The sequence below is a fragment of the Eriocheir sinensis genome, chromosome 9 (genome assembly GCF_024679095.1).
Source record: "Eriocheir sinensis breed Jianghai 21 chromosome 9, ASM2467909v1, whole genome shotgun sequence".
In the NCBI taxonomy this organism is placed as follows: domain Eukaryota; kingdom Metazoa; phylum Arthropoda; class Malacostraca; order Decapoda; family Varunidae; genus Eriocheir; species Eriocheir sinensis.
In genome coordinates, this window is record NC_066517.1 from 10,505,430 (window position 1) to 10,521,078 (window position 15,649).

At 41.0% G+C, this 15,649-nt stretch overlaps 1 protein-coding gene across 1 annotated transcript in view; it reads right to left on the minus strand.

Moving 5' to 3' along the window:
• Nucleotides 1-9,852: 9,852 nt before the first annotated feature.
• The window catches only part of LOC126995912 (astacin-like metalloprotease toxin 5), a 119,946-nt gene continuing 114,149 nt past the window's right edge, over nucleotides 9,853-15,649 (minus strand). Inside the window, exon 8 of the mRNA XM_050855805.1 lies at nucleotides 9,853-13,901. Coding sequence (XP_050711762.1) covers nucleotides 13,741-13,901 — 161 coding nt within the window. The 3' untranslated portion in view covers nucleotides 9,853-13,740. The remainder of the gene's footprint in view (nucleotides 13,902-15,649) is intronic.

Sequence of the window (15,649 nt, forward strand, 5' to 3'; positions counted from 1 at the left end):
TTAATAAAAAAAAAAAGCCCGCTACTCGCTGCTCCTAAAAAGAATCCAAAGAGGTGGCCGAAAGATAAGTCAGTTTCGGGAGGAGAGGTGTCCTGATACCCTCCTCTTGAAAGAGTTCAAGTCGTAGGCAGGAGGAAATACAGATGAAGGAAGATTGTTCCAGAGTTTACCAGCGTGAGGGATGAAAGAGTGAAGATGCTGGTTAACTCTTGCATAAGGGGTTTGGACAGTATAGGGATGAGCATGAGTAGAAAGTCGAGTGCAGCGGGGCCGCGGGAGGGGGGGAGGCATGCAGTTAGCAAGTTCAGAAGAGCAGTCAGCGTGGAAATATCGATAGAAGATAGAAAGAGAGGCAACATTGCGGCGGAATTTAAGAGGTAGAAGACTATCAGTATGAGGAGGAGAGCTGATGAGACGAAGAGCCTTTGCCTCCACTCTGTCCAGAAGAGCTGTGTGAGTGGAGCCCCCCCACACATGAGATGCATACTCCATACGAGGGCGGACAAGGCCCCTGTATATGGACAGCAACTGTGCAGGGGAGAAGAACTGGCGGAGACGGTACAGAACGCCCAGCCTCGAGGAAGCTGATTTAGTAAGAGATGAGATATGAAGTTTCCAGTTGAGATTTTGAGTTAAGGATAGACCGAGGATGTTTAGTGTTGAGGAAGGTGATAGCTGGGTGTTGTCAAAGAATAGGGATAGTTGTTTGGAAGATTGTGTCGAGTGGATAGGTGGAGAAACTGTGTTTTGAGGCGTTGAAGGACACCAGGTTCTTCTTGCCCCAATCGGAAATAATAGTAAGGTCTGAGGCTAAGCGTTCTGCAGCCTCCAGCCTTGAGTCGTTAAGTTCCTGAAGGGTGGGTCTTCTATTAAAAGAAGTTGAATAATGCAGAGTGGAATCATCGGCGTAGGAATGGATAGGACAGTTCGTTTTGGAAAGAAGATCATCAATGAACAACAGAAAAAGAGTGGGAGATAGGACAGAACCCTGTGGGACACCACTGTTAATAGATTTAGGGGAAGAACAGTGACCGTCTACCACGGCAGAAATAGAACGGTCAGAAAGGAAACTGGAGATAAAGGTACAGAGAGAAGGATAGAAACCGTAGGAGGGTAGTTTAGAAAGCAAAGATTTGTGCCAGACCCTATCAAAAGCTTTTGATATGTCCAGCGCAATAGCAAAAGTTTCACCGAAACGGCTAAGAGAGGATGACCAAGAGTCATCCTCTCTTATTGAAAGAAGTTGAATAATGCAGAGTGGAGTCGTCGGCGTATGAGTGGACAGGACAGTTTGTTATGGAAAGAAGATCATTGATGAATAACAGGAAGAGAGTGGGTGATAGGACAGAGCCCTGTGGAACGCCACTGTTGATAGGTTTAGGGGAAGAGCAGTGACCGTCTACCACCGTAGAGATAGAACGGCCGGAAAGGAAACTGGAGATAAAGGAACAGAGAGAGGGATAGAATCCGAAAGAGGGCAGTTTAGAAAGCAAAGACTGGTGTCAGACTCTATCGAAGGCTTTCGATATGTCTAGCGCAACAGAGAAAGTTTCACCGAAACGGCTAAGAGAGGATGACCAAGAGTCAGTTAAGAGAGCAAGAAGATCGCCAGTAGAACGCCCCTTGCGTAACCCATACTGGCGATCAGATAGAAGGTTAGAAGTGGAAAGGTGCTTTTGAATCTTCCGGTTAAGGATTGATTCAAAAGTTTTAGACAGACAGAAAAGTAAAGCTATAGGGCGGTAGTTTGAGGGATTCGACGGTCACCCTTCTTAGGCACAGGCTGTACAAAGGCATACTTCCAGCAGGAAGGAAAGGTAGATGTTGATAGGCAGAAACGAAAGAGTTTGACCAGACAGGGTGTCAGCACAGAAGCACAGTTTTTAAGGACAATAGGAGGCACTCCATCGGGTCCATAAGCCTTCTGAGAGTTGAGGCCAGAGAGGGCATAGAAAACATCATTTGGAAGAATCTTAATAACAGGCATAAAGGAGTCAGAGGGGGGGATGAGTAGGAGGAATATGCCCAGAATCGTCCAGGGTGGAGTTCTTACAGAAAGTTTGAGCGAAGAGTTCAGCTTTAGAGACAGATGAGACGGCAGTGCTGCCGTCAGGGTTAAGGAGAGGAGGGAAAGAGGAAGAAGTGAAATTGGAGGAGATATTTTTGGCTAGATGCCAGAAGTCACGGGAAGAATTAGAAGAAGCAAAGTGTTGACATTTTCTAGTCGGAGAATAGAGTTGGCACGATTCCGGGCTGAAATGTTAAGATCAAAGTTAGCAGGAGTTCGAAGGCTCCGGAACTTTTTGTGAGCTGCCTCTCTATCTTTAAAAGCACGAGAACAAGCATGATTAAACCAAGGCTTTTTAGCATGAGGAGTAGAGAAAGTACGTGGAATGTATGCCTCCATTCCAGAGACAATCACCTCTGTGATGCGCTGAGCACACACAGAGGGGTCTCTCTCCTGGAAGCAGTAATCATTCCTAGGGAAATCGGAAAAGTACATCCTCAGGTCGTCCCACCAAGCTGAAGCAAAATGCCAGAAGCATCGCCTCTTCGGTGGGTCCAGAGGATGTACAGGAGCGATAGGACAGGAAACATAAATAAGGTTATGATCGGAGGAGCCCAACGGAGAGAACAGTTTGACAGAGTAAGCAGAAGGATTAGAGGTAAGGAAGAGGTCTAGAATCTTGGGCCTGTCTCCAAGACGGTCGGGAATACGAGTAGGGTGCTGAACCAACTGCTCTAGGTCGTTGAGGAGAGCAAAGTTGTAGGCTTGTTCACCAGGCTGGTCAGTAAAAGAGGATGAAAGCTGGTGGTGAACATTGAAATCTCCCAAGATGGAGATTTCATCAAAGGGAGAGTGAGTCAAGATGTGCTCCACTTTAGAGTTCAAATAGTCAAAGAATTTTACATAGTTAGTAGAGTTAGGCGAGAGATAAACAGCACAGATGTATTTAGTAATAGAATGACAATGAAGTCTTAGCCAGATGGTGGAAAATTCAGAAGAGTCAAGGTCGTGGGCACGAGAGCAAGTGATGTCGTTGCGCACGTAGGCGCAACATCCAGCTTTAGATTGAAATTTAGGATAGAGATAGTAGGAGGGAACAGAGTAGAGTTTGCTGTCAGTAGCCTCAGAAACCTGTGTTTCGGTGAAGAAGAGAAGGTGAGGTTTAAAGGAGGAGAGATGGTGTTCCACAGAATGAAAATTAGAACGAAGACCGCGAATGTTGCAGAAATTGATAAGGAGGAGGTTCGAGGAGTTATCAGGACACCTCTCAAGTCGGCAGCCAGAAGGGGAGTCCTCCCTGGGGGAATTTCCCCCCCCCCCCCCCCAGGCTCAAAGGCTTTTTTTAAATCAATAAATACGCTGACTATAAACTTTCCCCTTACCAAGACTATCTAGGATTGAATCAATTAGTTTAGTTATTGCGTGTTTAGGAGATAAATCTTTTCTAAAACCGAATTGGAAATCAGTAATAACATTACTATTAGTTAAAAATTCTAGTAATCGATTGTACATAACTCTCATATATTTTTTATATAAAAGGAAGTATTGAAATGGGGCGATAGTTAGATATACAATCTACCTTACCACCCTTAAAAATGGGTATTATTTTTTATACCTTTAAATTAGAGGGAAACATACTTGTTAAAAATGATTTATTTATGTTCTGCGAGATTACAGGTGCTGAAGAAGCTTTTTTAATTACCTTAACATGAAAACCATCGAAACCTGTTGAAGAATCTTTTAGTGATTATATTACGTCAGCAATTTCATCGGGCGTTGTGTCATTAGGAATAAAGTCCGGAAAAGAACCTGCTTGATAAGACATAGGGGAAATGTTACATTGAGGAATTTTATTGGCAAGTTCTTGGCCGATATTAGCTAAATATGTATTTATATGATTACTAATTGAATGAGGATTATCAATTTTATTATTGTCGATGGTAATATATTCAATTTTAGGATAGTCTCTTTTCTTGTTTAGTACTTCATTTATCACATTCCACATCTGTTTACCATTTCCGCTGCTAGTTAATAGTTTAGTTCGATAATATTGGTGCTTTGCTTCATTTAGTAAATTGTTAACTATTTCTGCATTCTTTATACTGTGTTGCCAAAGTTATAGGTTTTCTGAGATTTTTATAGTTTATGTCTTTCTTTAATATGTTGTGATAGGTCGTGTGTATTCCATGGTTTCATTGCTTTCTTGCTTTGTATTCTTACATTTTTTAAAGGAATTATCTCTTCAACGGTTTTAACAATTATATCCCTTGTTGTGTTGTACTCCTCATCCAGACTGTTATTACTGGGCAAGGCACTAATTCCCTCACTCAAATGTTGACTTAATAAATTATAATATACATTACTATAGTCTCTGTAGGTAAAGACTATATCTTTAGATTTACTAGTCTTACCAGTGCAACATATGAATGGTAGAAAGTGGTCACTAATATCAGTCAAATAAATGTCAGTTTTTGAAATAATATCCAAGTTATTTGTCCAAGTATGATCTATAATTGTTGCACTTCTTTTGTTAACTCCGGTTGGTTTATTAATACAAGGATAAAAGCCATAGCTTGCAAAAAGATTAACAAATAGTTTAACATTATTTTCATTATTATTTAACAAAAAAAAAAATATTATAGTCACCTAATAAAATACAAAATTTCCCAGTTAATGTAATATTCTGAAGCATAGTTTCTATAGACTACAAATAGGGCGAAACTGGCGTTAGGACTGCTTTAAATTACTCATATTATTAATGTTTTATCAATAAAACAGATCTCAACAAATAAACTTTCAATGGTATCACTAATGATAGTTAAACGTGTTAATAGTTTGTGTGAAATGTGTTTCTTAATGTACAGACATACCCCTCCCCCATAATGATTTCTGTTGTTTGTAACTCTCTCTCTCTCTCTCTCTCTCTCTCTCTCTCTCTCTCTCTCTCTCTCTCTCTCTCTGTTACCAAATTTTGGTAGGCATTTAGCGTGATACGTGTAAAGTTTGTTATTGGTAGCGGACTCGAACTGTTACCTCACTCATCAGGGCCGGATTCACCGTTGCTTGCTTCACAAGTTGATTGAAGTTGGTAAGATAACAAAATAGCCTTTACTTAAATTGCTGTAGATATGTATGGCCGAACGGAAGCCTTAGTTCACTTAGGTCACTCTCTCTCACAGGGACATAAAATGGTGTGTGGTTTTTAATTATATAATACAGTCTTAAAACTATAGTTACAAAGTGATCAGAGTCGCACTAAAAAGAGAAGCCGCACCCAGAGCAAAGGCGTCCGCCTAGTGCCCTCGTCCGTCTTCTTCTGCCTCTTCGGTGCTTGGCGCAGGTTTTATGTGCGTCGCTTTTTCGCCGGAAGTATTCATCTTTCGGTGCTGATTCGCCGGAAGTTTCCACCTTCCAGTGACTACTCTACAGATTCAAGTGTCAGCAGCATAAGCATCTACGTGTCCAATAACATCCTGTGGTCCGATCCTGAGCTGGTGTTTCGACACATACATTCACACATTTATTTATGCATGATATTATCTACATATTAGTGCCTTACATCGCTCGATCACTTAAAAGTCGCGACCTCGCGACCCACCAGACCTTTAAAAGTATGCACCTACCCATGTTACTTTGTCGCAATGTGTGCGTGGTCTTTAAATATAATTATACAAGTCAGAACCCGCCTAACGATACAACACACGGAAATACCAATGATAATAAAAAATAATCATGGAAGTAACAAGAAATGGGTAATGTACATACGGGGTGAGGTAAGCTGGTCTAGAGTTATGGACATGTACAGCTGATTCCTATTCCGAGAAAACAAAATAATAGCTCGAAAAGATTACTTACATGATACATCCTAGAAAAATTGAATTGACTAAACTGTCATTAGGATACATGGTAAAGGAGCTATTTGAAATAGTGAAAAGAAAAAGATCCTTGAAAGAGCTCCGCTTTAAGTTGAACTTCCGGGACACACTACCGACACATAAACTGCCACACAAATGGTTGTGTGAAAAGATTTTCATAGATTTACATAGATAATCAGACCACACAGACTCCATGGTCAAGACTAGGTGGTCTGTCCTTAAACCTAAGTGATTCTACATTAATCAATGGCTCCAAAACGTTGCATTTCAACTCTAGTTAATATTGAGTTGAAGGAAGTGACGGTCGAGCTTGTATTTAAAGGAGTCAATCGTGTTACACTGGAAAACTGACGGTGGGAACTTATTCCATTCTCGCACTACAACGTTGGTGAATAAAAATTTGGTGCAGTCTGAATTTACTTGTCTACATTTGAGTTTTATGCCATTGTTCCTCGTACGCAAAGTGTCATCGATCATAAACAATGTTGATCTGTCTACATTCGTGAAACCATTAAGTATTTTAAAACATTCGATCAGTTTTCCTCGGAGGCGGCGTTTCTCAAGAAAGAACATGTTAAGGGTGGGAAGCCTTTCTTCGTAGGATTTGTTGCGCAAGGAAGGGATCATTTTTGTTGCCCAACGTTGAACACCTTTTAATTTAGCAATGTCCTTTGCATGGTGGGGAGACCAAAACTGTACCGCATATTCCAAGTGGGGTCTGACTGAACTATTGTTGAGTGGAAGTATTACATGTTTATTCTTGAATAAAAACTTTCTTTTAATGAAGCCCAACACTCTGTTCGCTTTATTTGCTGCATCGATGCATTGCTGTGAGAATTTGAGGTTTGATGCGATTTTGACCCCTAAGTCCTTAACGCATTAATTAAACGCTTTTGAGTTTAACGCCGCGCATTTCATAATCGAACTTCTTATTCCTTGTTCCAACTTGAAGGACCTGGCACTTGTCTACGTTAAAGGGCATCTCCCATCTATCCGACCAAGCTGAAATTTTGTGCAAATCCTCTTGGAGGCTTTGCCTGTCTTCGTCAGTGTGAACCGAGTTACCAATCGTTGATGTAAATAATGAAGTGCACTAGGCAAGGGAGGATGTAGGGAGTAAAATGACCTGCAGAAATTGATGTGTGTGTGTGTGTGTGTGTGTGTGTGTGTGTGTGTGAGAGAGAGAGAGAGAGAGAGAGAGAGAGAGAGAGAGAGAGAGACACACACACACACACACACACACACACACACACACACACACACACACACACACACACACACACACACACCGGTAGCTCAGTGGATAGAGCGTCTGCCTCACGACCACAAGGACCAGGGTTCGATACCCCGGCCGGGTGATGATAAGCTGAGTTTATCTTCTTTCACGTGTAGCCCCTGTTCACCTAGCAGTGAGTAGGTACGCGACGTCAGGCGAAGAGTTGTGACCTCGTTGTCGCGGTGTGTTGTGTGTGAGTGGTCTCAGTCCTACCCAAAGATCGGTTCTATGAGCTCTGTGCTCTTCCGTAGGGGAACGGCTGGCTGTCTCGAGAGACCCACAGCAGACCAAGAGGTGAATTACACACACACACACACTCTCTCTCTCTCTCTCTCTCTCTCTCTCTCTATATATATATATATATATATATATATATATATATATATATATATATATATATATATATTATCAATACATTTGATTTTTTTCTTCTATGGAAACTATCAATCAGAATTCAGTGAAACTTTTACACATTACTTAAGTAACCTCTCGTAACATCTATATAAATAAGAAAAAAAATAATGAACATAAATGAATTCGTCCTGCAAAAGTGCCCCCCCTCCCTCTTTAACCGTAGAACACTGGGGTCATTTTGCCACCTTAGATTTACTCTGGCAAACACGAAAATGTCTCACATTTGGAAATTAATAAAAAAATACCGGGGAGCTTTTTATTGGAACACATACATGTAATACAGGATCAACCGTTATGCTTTGTAATTTGAAGTAAGGAATAATAATTATCAGTACCCCTTTGATAAAATCAAAATTTATAAAAAAAATATAAAAAAGAAAAAAACAAATTCCTAACTAATCTAATGGAGAGTGGATGAACAATAATTATCGGCTCTTCTTGTGACCTTTCCCACGCCCCCCTGGGTCCCTGGAGCGGCAGTTGACACCCCAACCCCCCCAGGACCTTCTGACATCACTAAGAGCTGGGGGTCAGACGATCCCAAAAGTTTTTTTTTTTTTTTTCGTTATGTCGAAAAAGGAGTTTTGAACAGTATATATTTGGATTGTATATATGAAGTTATAAATGGACAATAACAGTAACTTAATATCCGAATAAGTGTTAGCCGTGGTTTGGGATGAAAAAATATAGAGAAGAGGGGTTAGAAACATCATCAGTGGAGGCAGGCTGGATAGGGGGTAGTGGCTAGGACTTTGTGGCGTGATGGCAATGGTGGTGGTAGTGATGATGTTTGTGGAGATTGTAGTAATGGTGATGGTGGTGGTAGTGATGATGCTGTTGGCGATTGTAGTAATGGTGATGGTGGTGGTAGAAGGGGCGGTGGTGGCTGCTGATAAAAAATGCGACCTTCGCGTTCTTGACGGCCAGCTTTGCGTGGTTTAGATGCGGCCATTTTAGCCGCTTTTCGCTTTGACTCATCATTATCTGTCTCTTCTTCACTATTTGACAGTTTGTAATAGCTACTAGAGTCATCTGATATGGATGAGACTGTGACTTTCTTCTGATGAGCCATTTTCCTCTATCATGTATAATAAGGGGTCATCATGATCTAGGGGGGCTTCGTGGTGCAGTGGTTAGCACACTCGGCTCACAACCGAGACAGCCCTGGTTCGATTCCCGGGCGGAGTGGAGAAAATTGGGCGGCTTTTCCGATACCCTATGCCCCTGTCCACCCAGCAGTGAATGGGTACCAGGTATTAATCGGGGGTTGTGTCCCGTCTCCTGTGATCTGTTCTCTTCTCCTATAATTCCTTCCCCCTCCTGTCTCTCTCCGGCATATGACAACAGATGTTGCGCCGACTAAACCAAACTTTCCAACTTTTTTCATCATGATCTACCTATCACCCTTGAATTGCCTCAGGGTGGGGTGCAATTTCTTCGTTCTTATTGTTATAACCGTAACTCTCCTGAAATAAACACAAAACAGACACAAGGGCACATTTCTAGGTCAAACTGGTAAACTCACGGTTTGTCTTAATGCGCTGGGGAAGGCATTTTAGTGCATTTATCGTTATATTACGAAATACGAGAAAGAGTGCAAGGATACAGTACCATCCTCAAACAGGCCAACCACTCAAATGATTGTAACTATGTTGGCCGACTATTGAACCCCCCTCCCCCCTCCGTTACACAGCACACATCTCAAATTTTCACTTGCAGAAAAATGACGGCCCTTGTGTTCTAGGGTTAACCTCACCGTACTAGATTTTTTATACAGTAAAGAAAGCAGCTCAGAGGAAAAAAAAAAAAGCGAATGATGAGAAAAACAGCCCGCTAAAACACTGCCCCCATAAAAAAAAAAATGAGAGTTCAGAAGAGTGGCCAAAAGAGACGTCAATATCGGGAGGAGAGGTGTCTCCTTGAACTTGGACTTGAAAGAGTTCAAGTTGTAGGGAGGAGGAGATACGGACAAAGGAAGATTGTTTTAGAGTTTACCAGTGAAATGGATGAAAGAGTGAAGATACTGGTTAACACTTGCGTAAGGGATTTGGACAGTATATGGATGAGCTCGAGTAAAAAGTCGAGTGCAGCGGGGCAGCGGAGAGGGGGAGACATGCAGTTAGCTAGTTCAGAAGAGCAGTCAGTGTGAAAATATCGATAGAAGATAGAAAGAGAGGCAGCATGGCGGCGGAATTTAAGAGGCAGAAGACTGTCAGTTGATAAGACGAAGAACTTTAGACTCTACTCTGTCCAAGAGAGCTGTGTGTGTGGACCCCCCCACCCACCCACATATGAGATGCATACTCCATACGAGGGCAGACAAGGTCTCTGTATATAGACAGTATTTGGGAGGGGGAAAGAACTGGCGGAGACGGTAAAGAACGCCCAACCTAGAGGAGGGTGATTTAGTGAGGGATGAGATATGAAGTTTCCAGTTGAGATTTTGAGTTAAGGGAGCGTCGTACTGAAATGTACGATAATTTTTGAGATTTGACGAAAATTAGTTATGTGTTTCTAAAATATGATTGTGATGATGGTAACAGTCTCTCAAAGTTTCGTGGTAAAACCTGGTTTCTAAAGTGTTTTTTATTAGCAAAATAAATAAAAATATTGCGACCGTAGGCATCCCCAATACACGATTTAAACGGTACGCTCAGCTACGCCTCAAACTTTAAATGCCGTATATCTCAAAACTGGTTTTTTTTTTTTTTTGGCAATTAGAAGAACATAACTCTGTTATGCCTCAACCGATTTGAGTGATCTTTTTTTTTTTTTGTCACAAAGAGGAAACCTTTTTCTTTTTTTTATGTGGAGTGAAATGAATATAATTAGTTTCACACATATTTCATTGTTCCTTTCCCCTCAAATTCACAGTTATTTTAGGTTACTTGCAAGTAAAATATTATACGGAGAGATGCAGACTAGTAAGTAAAAAGGAATCCACAATAAATGTTCTACACTAAGGGACAAAGAGCAAACCTTTCTCAAAGAATGGCTCAGTGGTATCCTTAGGTAAAGTGATGTTTTAATTTTTGCGTACTTTTGTGTTATTATTAAAGGGATTTACGTGTTTTACTCAGGCAGTACAGGAATGATGGAATGATACTTCATTACAAAAGAATTGATGCATAAATAAACCGAAGAATGGATTAAATTTTGATGTCCTCAAACAAAATTAAAGTAAGTGACGCTCCCTTAATGATAGACCGAGGATGTTTATTGTTAGAAGTTGACAGCTGAGTGTTATCGAAGAACAGGGGAAAGGTGTTTGGAAGATTGTGTCAAGTTGACAGGTGGAGAAATTGAGTTTTTGAGGCTTTAAAGGACACCAAGTTCTTCTTGCCCCAATCGGAAATGACAGTAAGCTCTGAGGTTAAGCGTTCTCCAGCCTCTAGCTTGGAATCATATAGTTCCTGTTGGAAAGGCCTGCTATCAAAAGATGGTGAGTAATTCAAAGTAGAGTCATTGGCGTAAGAATGCATAGGACAGTTTGTTTTGGAGAGAAGATTATCATTAAACAACAGAGGGATTGGAAGCCCTGCGGGACATCATTGTTGATAGGTTTAGGGGAAGAAGTAACCGTCTACCACACCAGAGATAGATCGGCCAGAAAGGTAACTGGAGATAAAGGAGAGAGGGATAAAATCCGTAGGAGGGTAGTTTTGAAATCAAAGATTTGTGCTAGACTCTGTCGAAAGCTTTCGAGATGTCTAAAGTAACAGTAAAATGTTTCACCGGAACGGCTAGGAGAGAATGACCAAAGTCATAGGAGGCACTCCATCAGGTCCACAAATCTTCTGAGGATTGAGGCTAGAGAGGGCATAGAAAACATTCTTAGGAATCTTAATAACAGGCATAAAGGAGTCGGAGGGGGGAAGAGTAGGAGGAATATGCCCAGAATCGTCCAGAGTGGAGTATTTAGAGAAAGTCTGAGAGAAGAGTTCAGCCTTAGAGACAGATGTGACGGCGGTCCTGCCATCAGGATTAAGGAGAGGAGAGAAAGATGGAGGAGACATTTTTGGCTAGGTGCCAGAAGTTTCTGGAAGAATTTGAGCAAGCAAAGTTGTGGCACTCTATTAATGAAAGAGTTTTCGCTTAGTCGGAGAATATATTTGGCACGATTCCGGGCAGAAATGTAAAGATCATGATTAACACGAGAACAAGCGTGATTAAACTAAGGCTTCTTAGTATGAGGGATAGAGAAAGTACGTTGTATGTGTTCTATTCCAGAGTCAAACACCTCGATGCGCTGGGCACATACATAGAGGTCTCTTTCCTGGATATATTAATCATTCCACGAGAAATCGGAAAAAGAACATCCTCAGGTCATCCCACCGAGCTGAAGCGAAATGCCAAAAAGCACCACCTCTTCGGTGGGTCCTGAGGATGTACAGGAGCGATAGAACAGAATACTTAAATAAGGTTGTGATCGGAGGAGCCCAAAGGAGAGAACAGTTTGACAGAGTAAGGCGAAGGGTTAAAGGTTAGGAAAAGGTCAAGAATATTGGGCGTGTCTCCAAGGTGGTCGGGAATACAGGTAGGGTAGTGAACCAACTACTCTAAATCATTGAGGAGAGCAAAGTTGTAGTCTTGTTCACCAGGCTGGCCAGTAAAAGAAGATGAAAGCCAAAGCTGGTGGTAAGCATTGAAATTTCCTAAGACGGAGATTTCAGCGAAGGGAGAGTGAGTCAAGATGTGCTCCACTTTAGAGTTCATAAAGTCAAAGAATTTTACATAGTTGGTAGAGGTAGGTGAGAGTTAAACAGTAAAGACGTATTTAGTGATAGAGTGACAGTTAAGTCTTAGCCAGATGGTGGAAAATTCAGAAAAGTCAAGGGCATGGACACGAGAGTAAGTGATGTTGCGTACGTAGACTCAACATCCAGCTTTGGATTGAAATTTAGGATAGAGATAATAGGATGTAACAGAGTAGAGATGACTGTCAGTAGCCTCCGAGACCTGAGTTTCGGTGAGGAAGAGAAGGTGAGGTTTAGAGGAGGAGAGGTGGTGTTCCACAGAAGGAAAATTGGAATGAAGACCGCTAATGTTGCAGAAGTTAATAAAGAAATAGTTTGAGGAGCTATGAAGACACCTCTTGGGTCGATAGCCAAAACTGGAGTCAGCTCTGAGGGCATTTGTGGTCCCCCCTTCAGGACGGGGCCTCCGAGTATTGGTATTAGCCATTTTGAATTTTGATTTTTTTTTTGGAGAAATGGTGTGTGTGTGTGTGTGTGTATGTAGTGTGGTGGGGAAAATAAGAGGATTTGTCTTTTGAGATCATACTGAACTACTCTCTGGTGTTGATGAGGCAATAGGGAAACGGAAAGTGAGGACACGGGAAGGGTCTTTGGTGGGCTTGCAGCATCCTCTTCGCTTCCCGTATATACCTCACCGGGAGTGGCTTACGCCCGTTTTGGTAGGTGTCTTCCTACTTATGAATGCTTATGAATCTTCTGGTTAAGGATTCATTCAAAAGCTTTAGAAAGACAAGAAAGTAAAGCTAGAGGACAGTAGTTTAATGGATTGGAGCGGTCACCCTTCTTAGGCACAGGCTGTATGTAGGCATACTTCCAGCAGGAAGGAAAGGTAGATGTTGAAAGGCAAAAACGAAAGAGTTTGGCCAGGCAGGGTGTCAGCACAGAAGCACACTTTTTAGGGACAACAGCAGGCACTCTATTAGGTTCATAAGGCATCTGATCATTGAGGTCAGGGAGGGGGATGAGTATGAGGAATATGCTCTGAATCGTCCAAAGTGTAGTTCTTTGTATTTGTATAAAACACTCGCTTCTCTTCCTTCTTTCCCTATTCCCTCTCCTTCCTTCTACCTACCTTTTCTTATTCACATAACCCTCGTACACCGTTCAAGTCAAGGAAAATGAAACGGCATTATTCATGATGCTTATATACTTACCAAAAAACACTTTATACCATTCCTGTTATTTAGATTTACCCTCCATGAACTGGATCTGCAATATATAGGTGATCATAATCTGACAAGGCATGTTGACGAGCAAGCTTAGACTGGTACTTTTAAAAGTATACTTCTTATTCTAAATAGTTATTAGGATATCTTCAACTTTTTATCTTTTTCCATCTTGCTTCTCATCTCTCCATGTTGTGCTCCATTTTCTTTCCCGGGGTGTAAAATGGAGGTGGGATGTAGAAGGTCATGCGCTTTGGGTGGTGCATTCGGCTTGGTCTGGGTAGTCACAGATCTGTTTTTTGTTATTGAAGTGGAGTCCTTGAGGGCAGTCCATGATGTAAGCTTGTGCATTGGAGCACTGGATGAATCTAGAGCAATCTCCTGGGTACCTGAACAGCAAGCTGCCTGGATGAAATAAATAATTTTGGTAGACAAAAGACAAAGGGAATATATTAGGCTCAGAAAAAAAAAAAACGGTATAATGTGCAATGGAGTATAGTTATCGTTACCAGATATGACCAGCGGCTACGTCTTTGTGCTCACGAAGCTTGAAATATTCTTTCAATTATATTAAATTACCTCTGTTTCTCTGGCTACATTAAGTAATCTTATTATTTATATAAAAATAATTGATCATTGTCGTTGTTTTATTTATTGTTAAACGAAACAAAATAATTGACTAAATGGTAATTTGTCCTAATTATATTTTTTTTCATGAAAGCACTGCAAAATCAAGCAGAAATTAACTTTATATATATATATATATATATATATATATATATATATATATATATATATATATATATATATATATATATATATATATATTGAGTAGCTGCTTCGGGTGTATCAGTCTACCATTTAACAAAATTTTAATCGAAGTGTAAGTTATTTACGTGGTATCTCAATGACCATCCTATTTCCAAGACTCACCAATACTTTGTTTACAAACTGTGAAGCTTTGCTTAAACTGGAGTGGCGATGGATCCTATATTCTAAGATACTTCACACCTAGGTTATGTTTAAAATCGTGGACCTTCTTTAAGTCTCAAAAAAACAATTGTCTGAGCCAAGCATCACAGTTTGTAAACAAAGTCTTGGTGAGTGTTGGATACAGGTCGGTCGTTGGGATACCACGTATTTAATTTACACCTCGATTAACTGCCTTCGCAGGATAATGGGGTATCGCTGGAATTATTTCGTGTCAAACTAGCGACTACTCCATGAAACTGAATCGAGGGCTGGGTTCGTGAACGCCAACTCCGGCTATTTGGTTAAGTGGCACGCCTCCAGGACGTCGATCCTGAGTGGAGGAGACCAAGGGGACGCCCACCTAGCTCATGGCTGGGACAAGTCAACCGATCCTGCCGGGAAGGACTTGAGTAGGACAGCTGCGCGGGAGCTTGCTCGGGAAGACGTCGGCGAATGAGTGAAACGGCGCCCCCAGGGCATATGCTCCCCAATAGTTAGTTAGATTACAATTTCGGCGAAAGCGAGACTGATACGCCTAAAACAGGTACTCGGCAAATATTGTAATAAAATTGGAATTTTTCTGAAATGTCCAATTCTGCTTGACTTTCCAGAGCTTTCATGCAAGAAAGATTTTAATGAGGACAAGTTTCCAATTAGCCATTTATTATATCTCGTTTACCATAAATAAAAGAACAAAAATTATCAACTACATTTCTTTATTAGACTAATAATAGTATCACTTACAGCAGTGCAGTGTAATTGTAACAATTCTCAGAGAAAAACAAGTAATTTACGTTAACTGAAAGAATGGTTTAAGCTTCCTGCTAACGTCCTCTGCACTGTCAAACACTAGGGAAATTTTGCATTCATACGTTATTATCAGTTGTTACAGTAATATTATCATCCAGTTATATTACACATTTCTCCGCTGGCCAGCAACTCTGAATAGACCCCATTGCATAAAATATGGATTTTTTTGTGTGTGTATGAAGGTCGATCCCGCACTCCAGGACTATTAAAAATATAGTTGCATCAAATAGTATCCTTGTAAATGCCCTAAACTTGGCCTAATGACTTTTTCTATGTGTATATATTTATGGTTAGGAAAAGGCAATCCCCATACAATTACGAATTTGGAGAACTGGGAGATAGTAAGTGTAATATGAAATAAAAAGGGATTT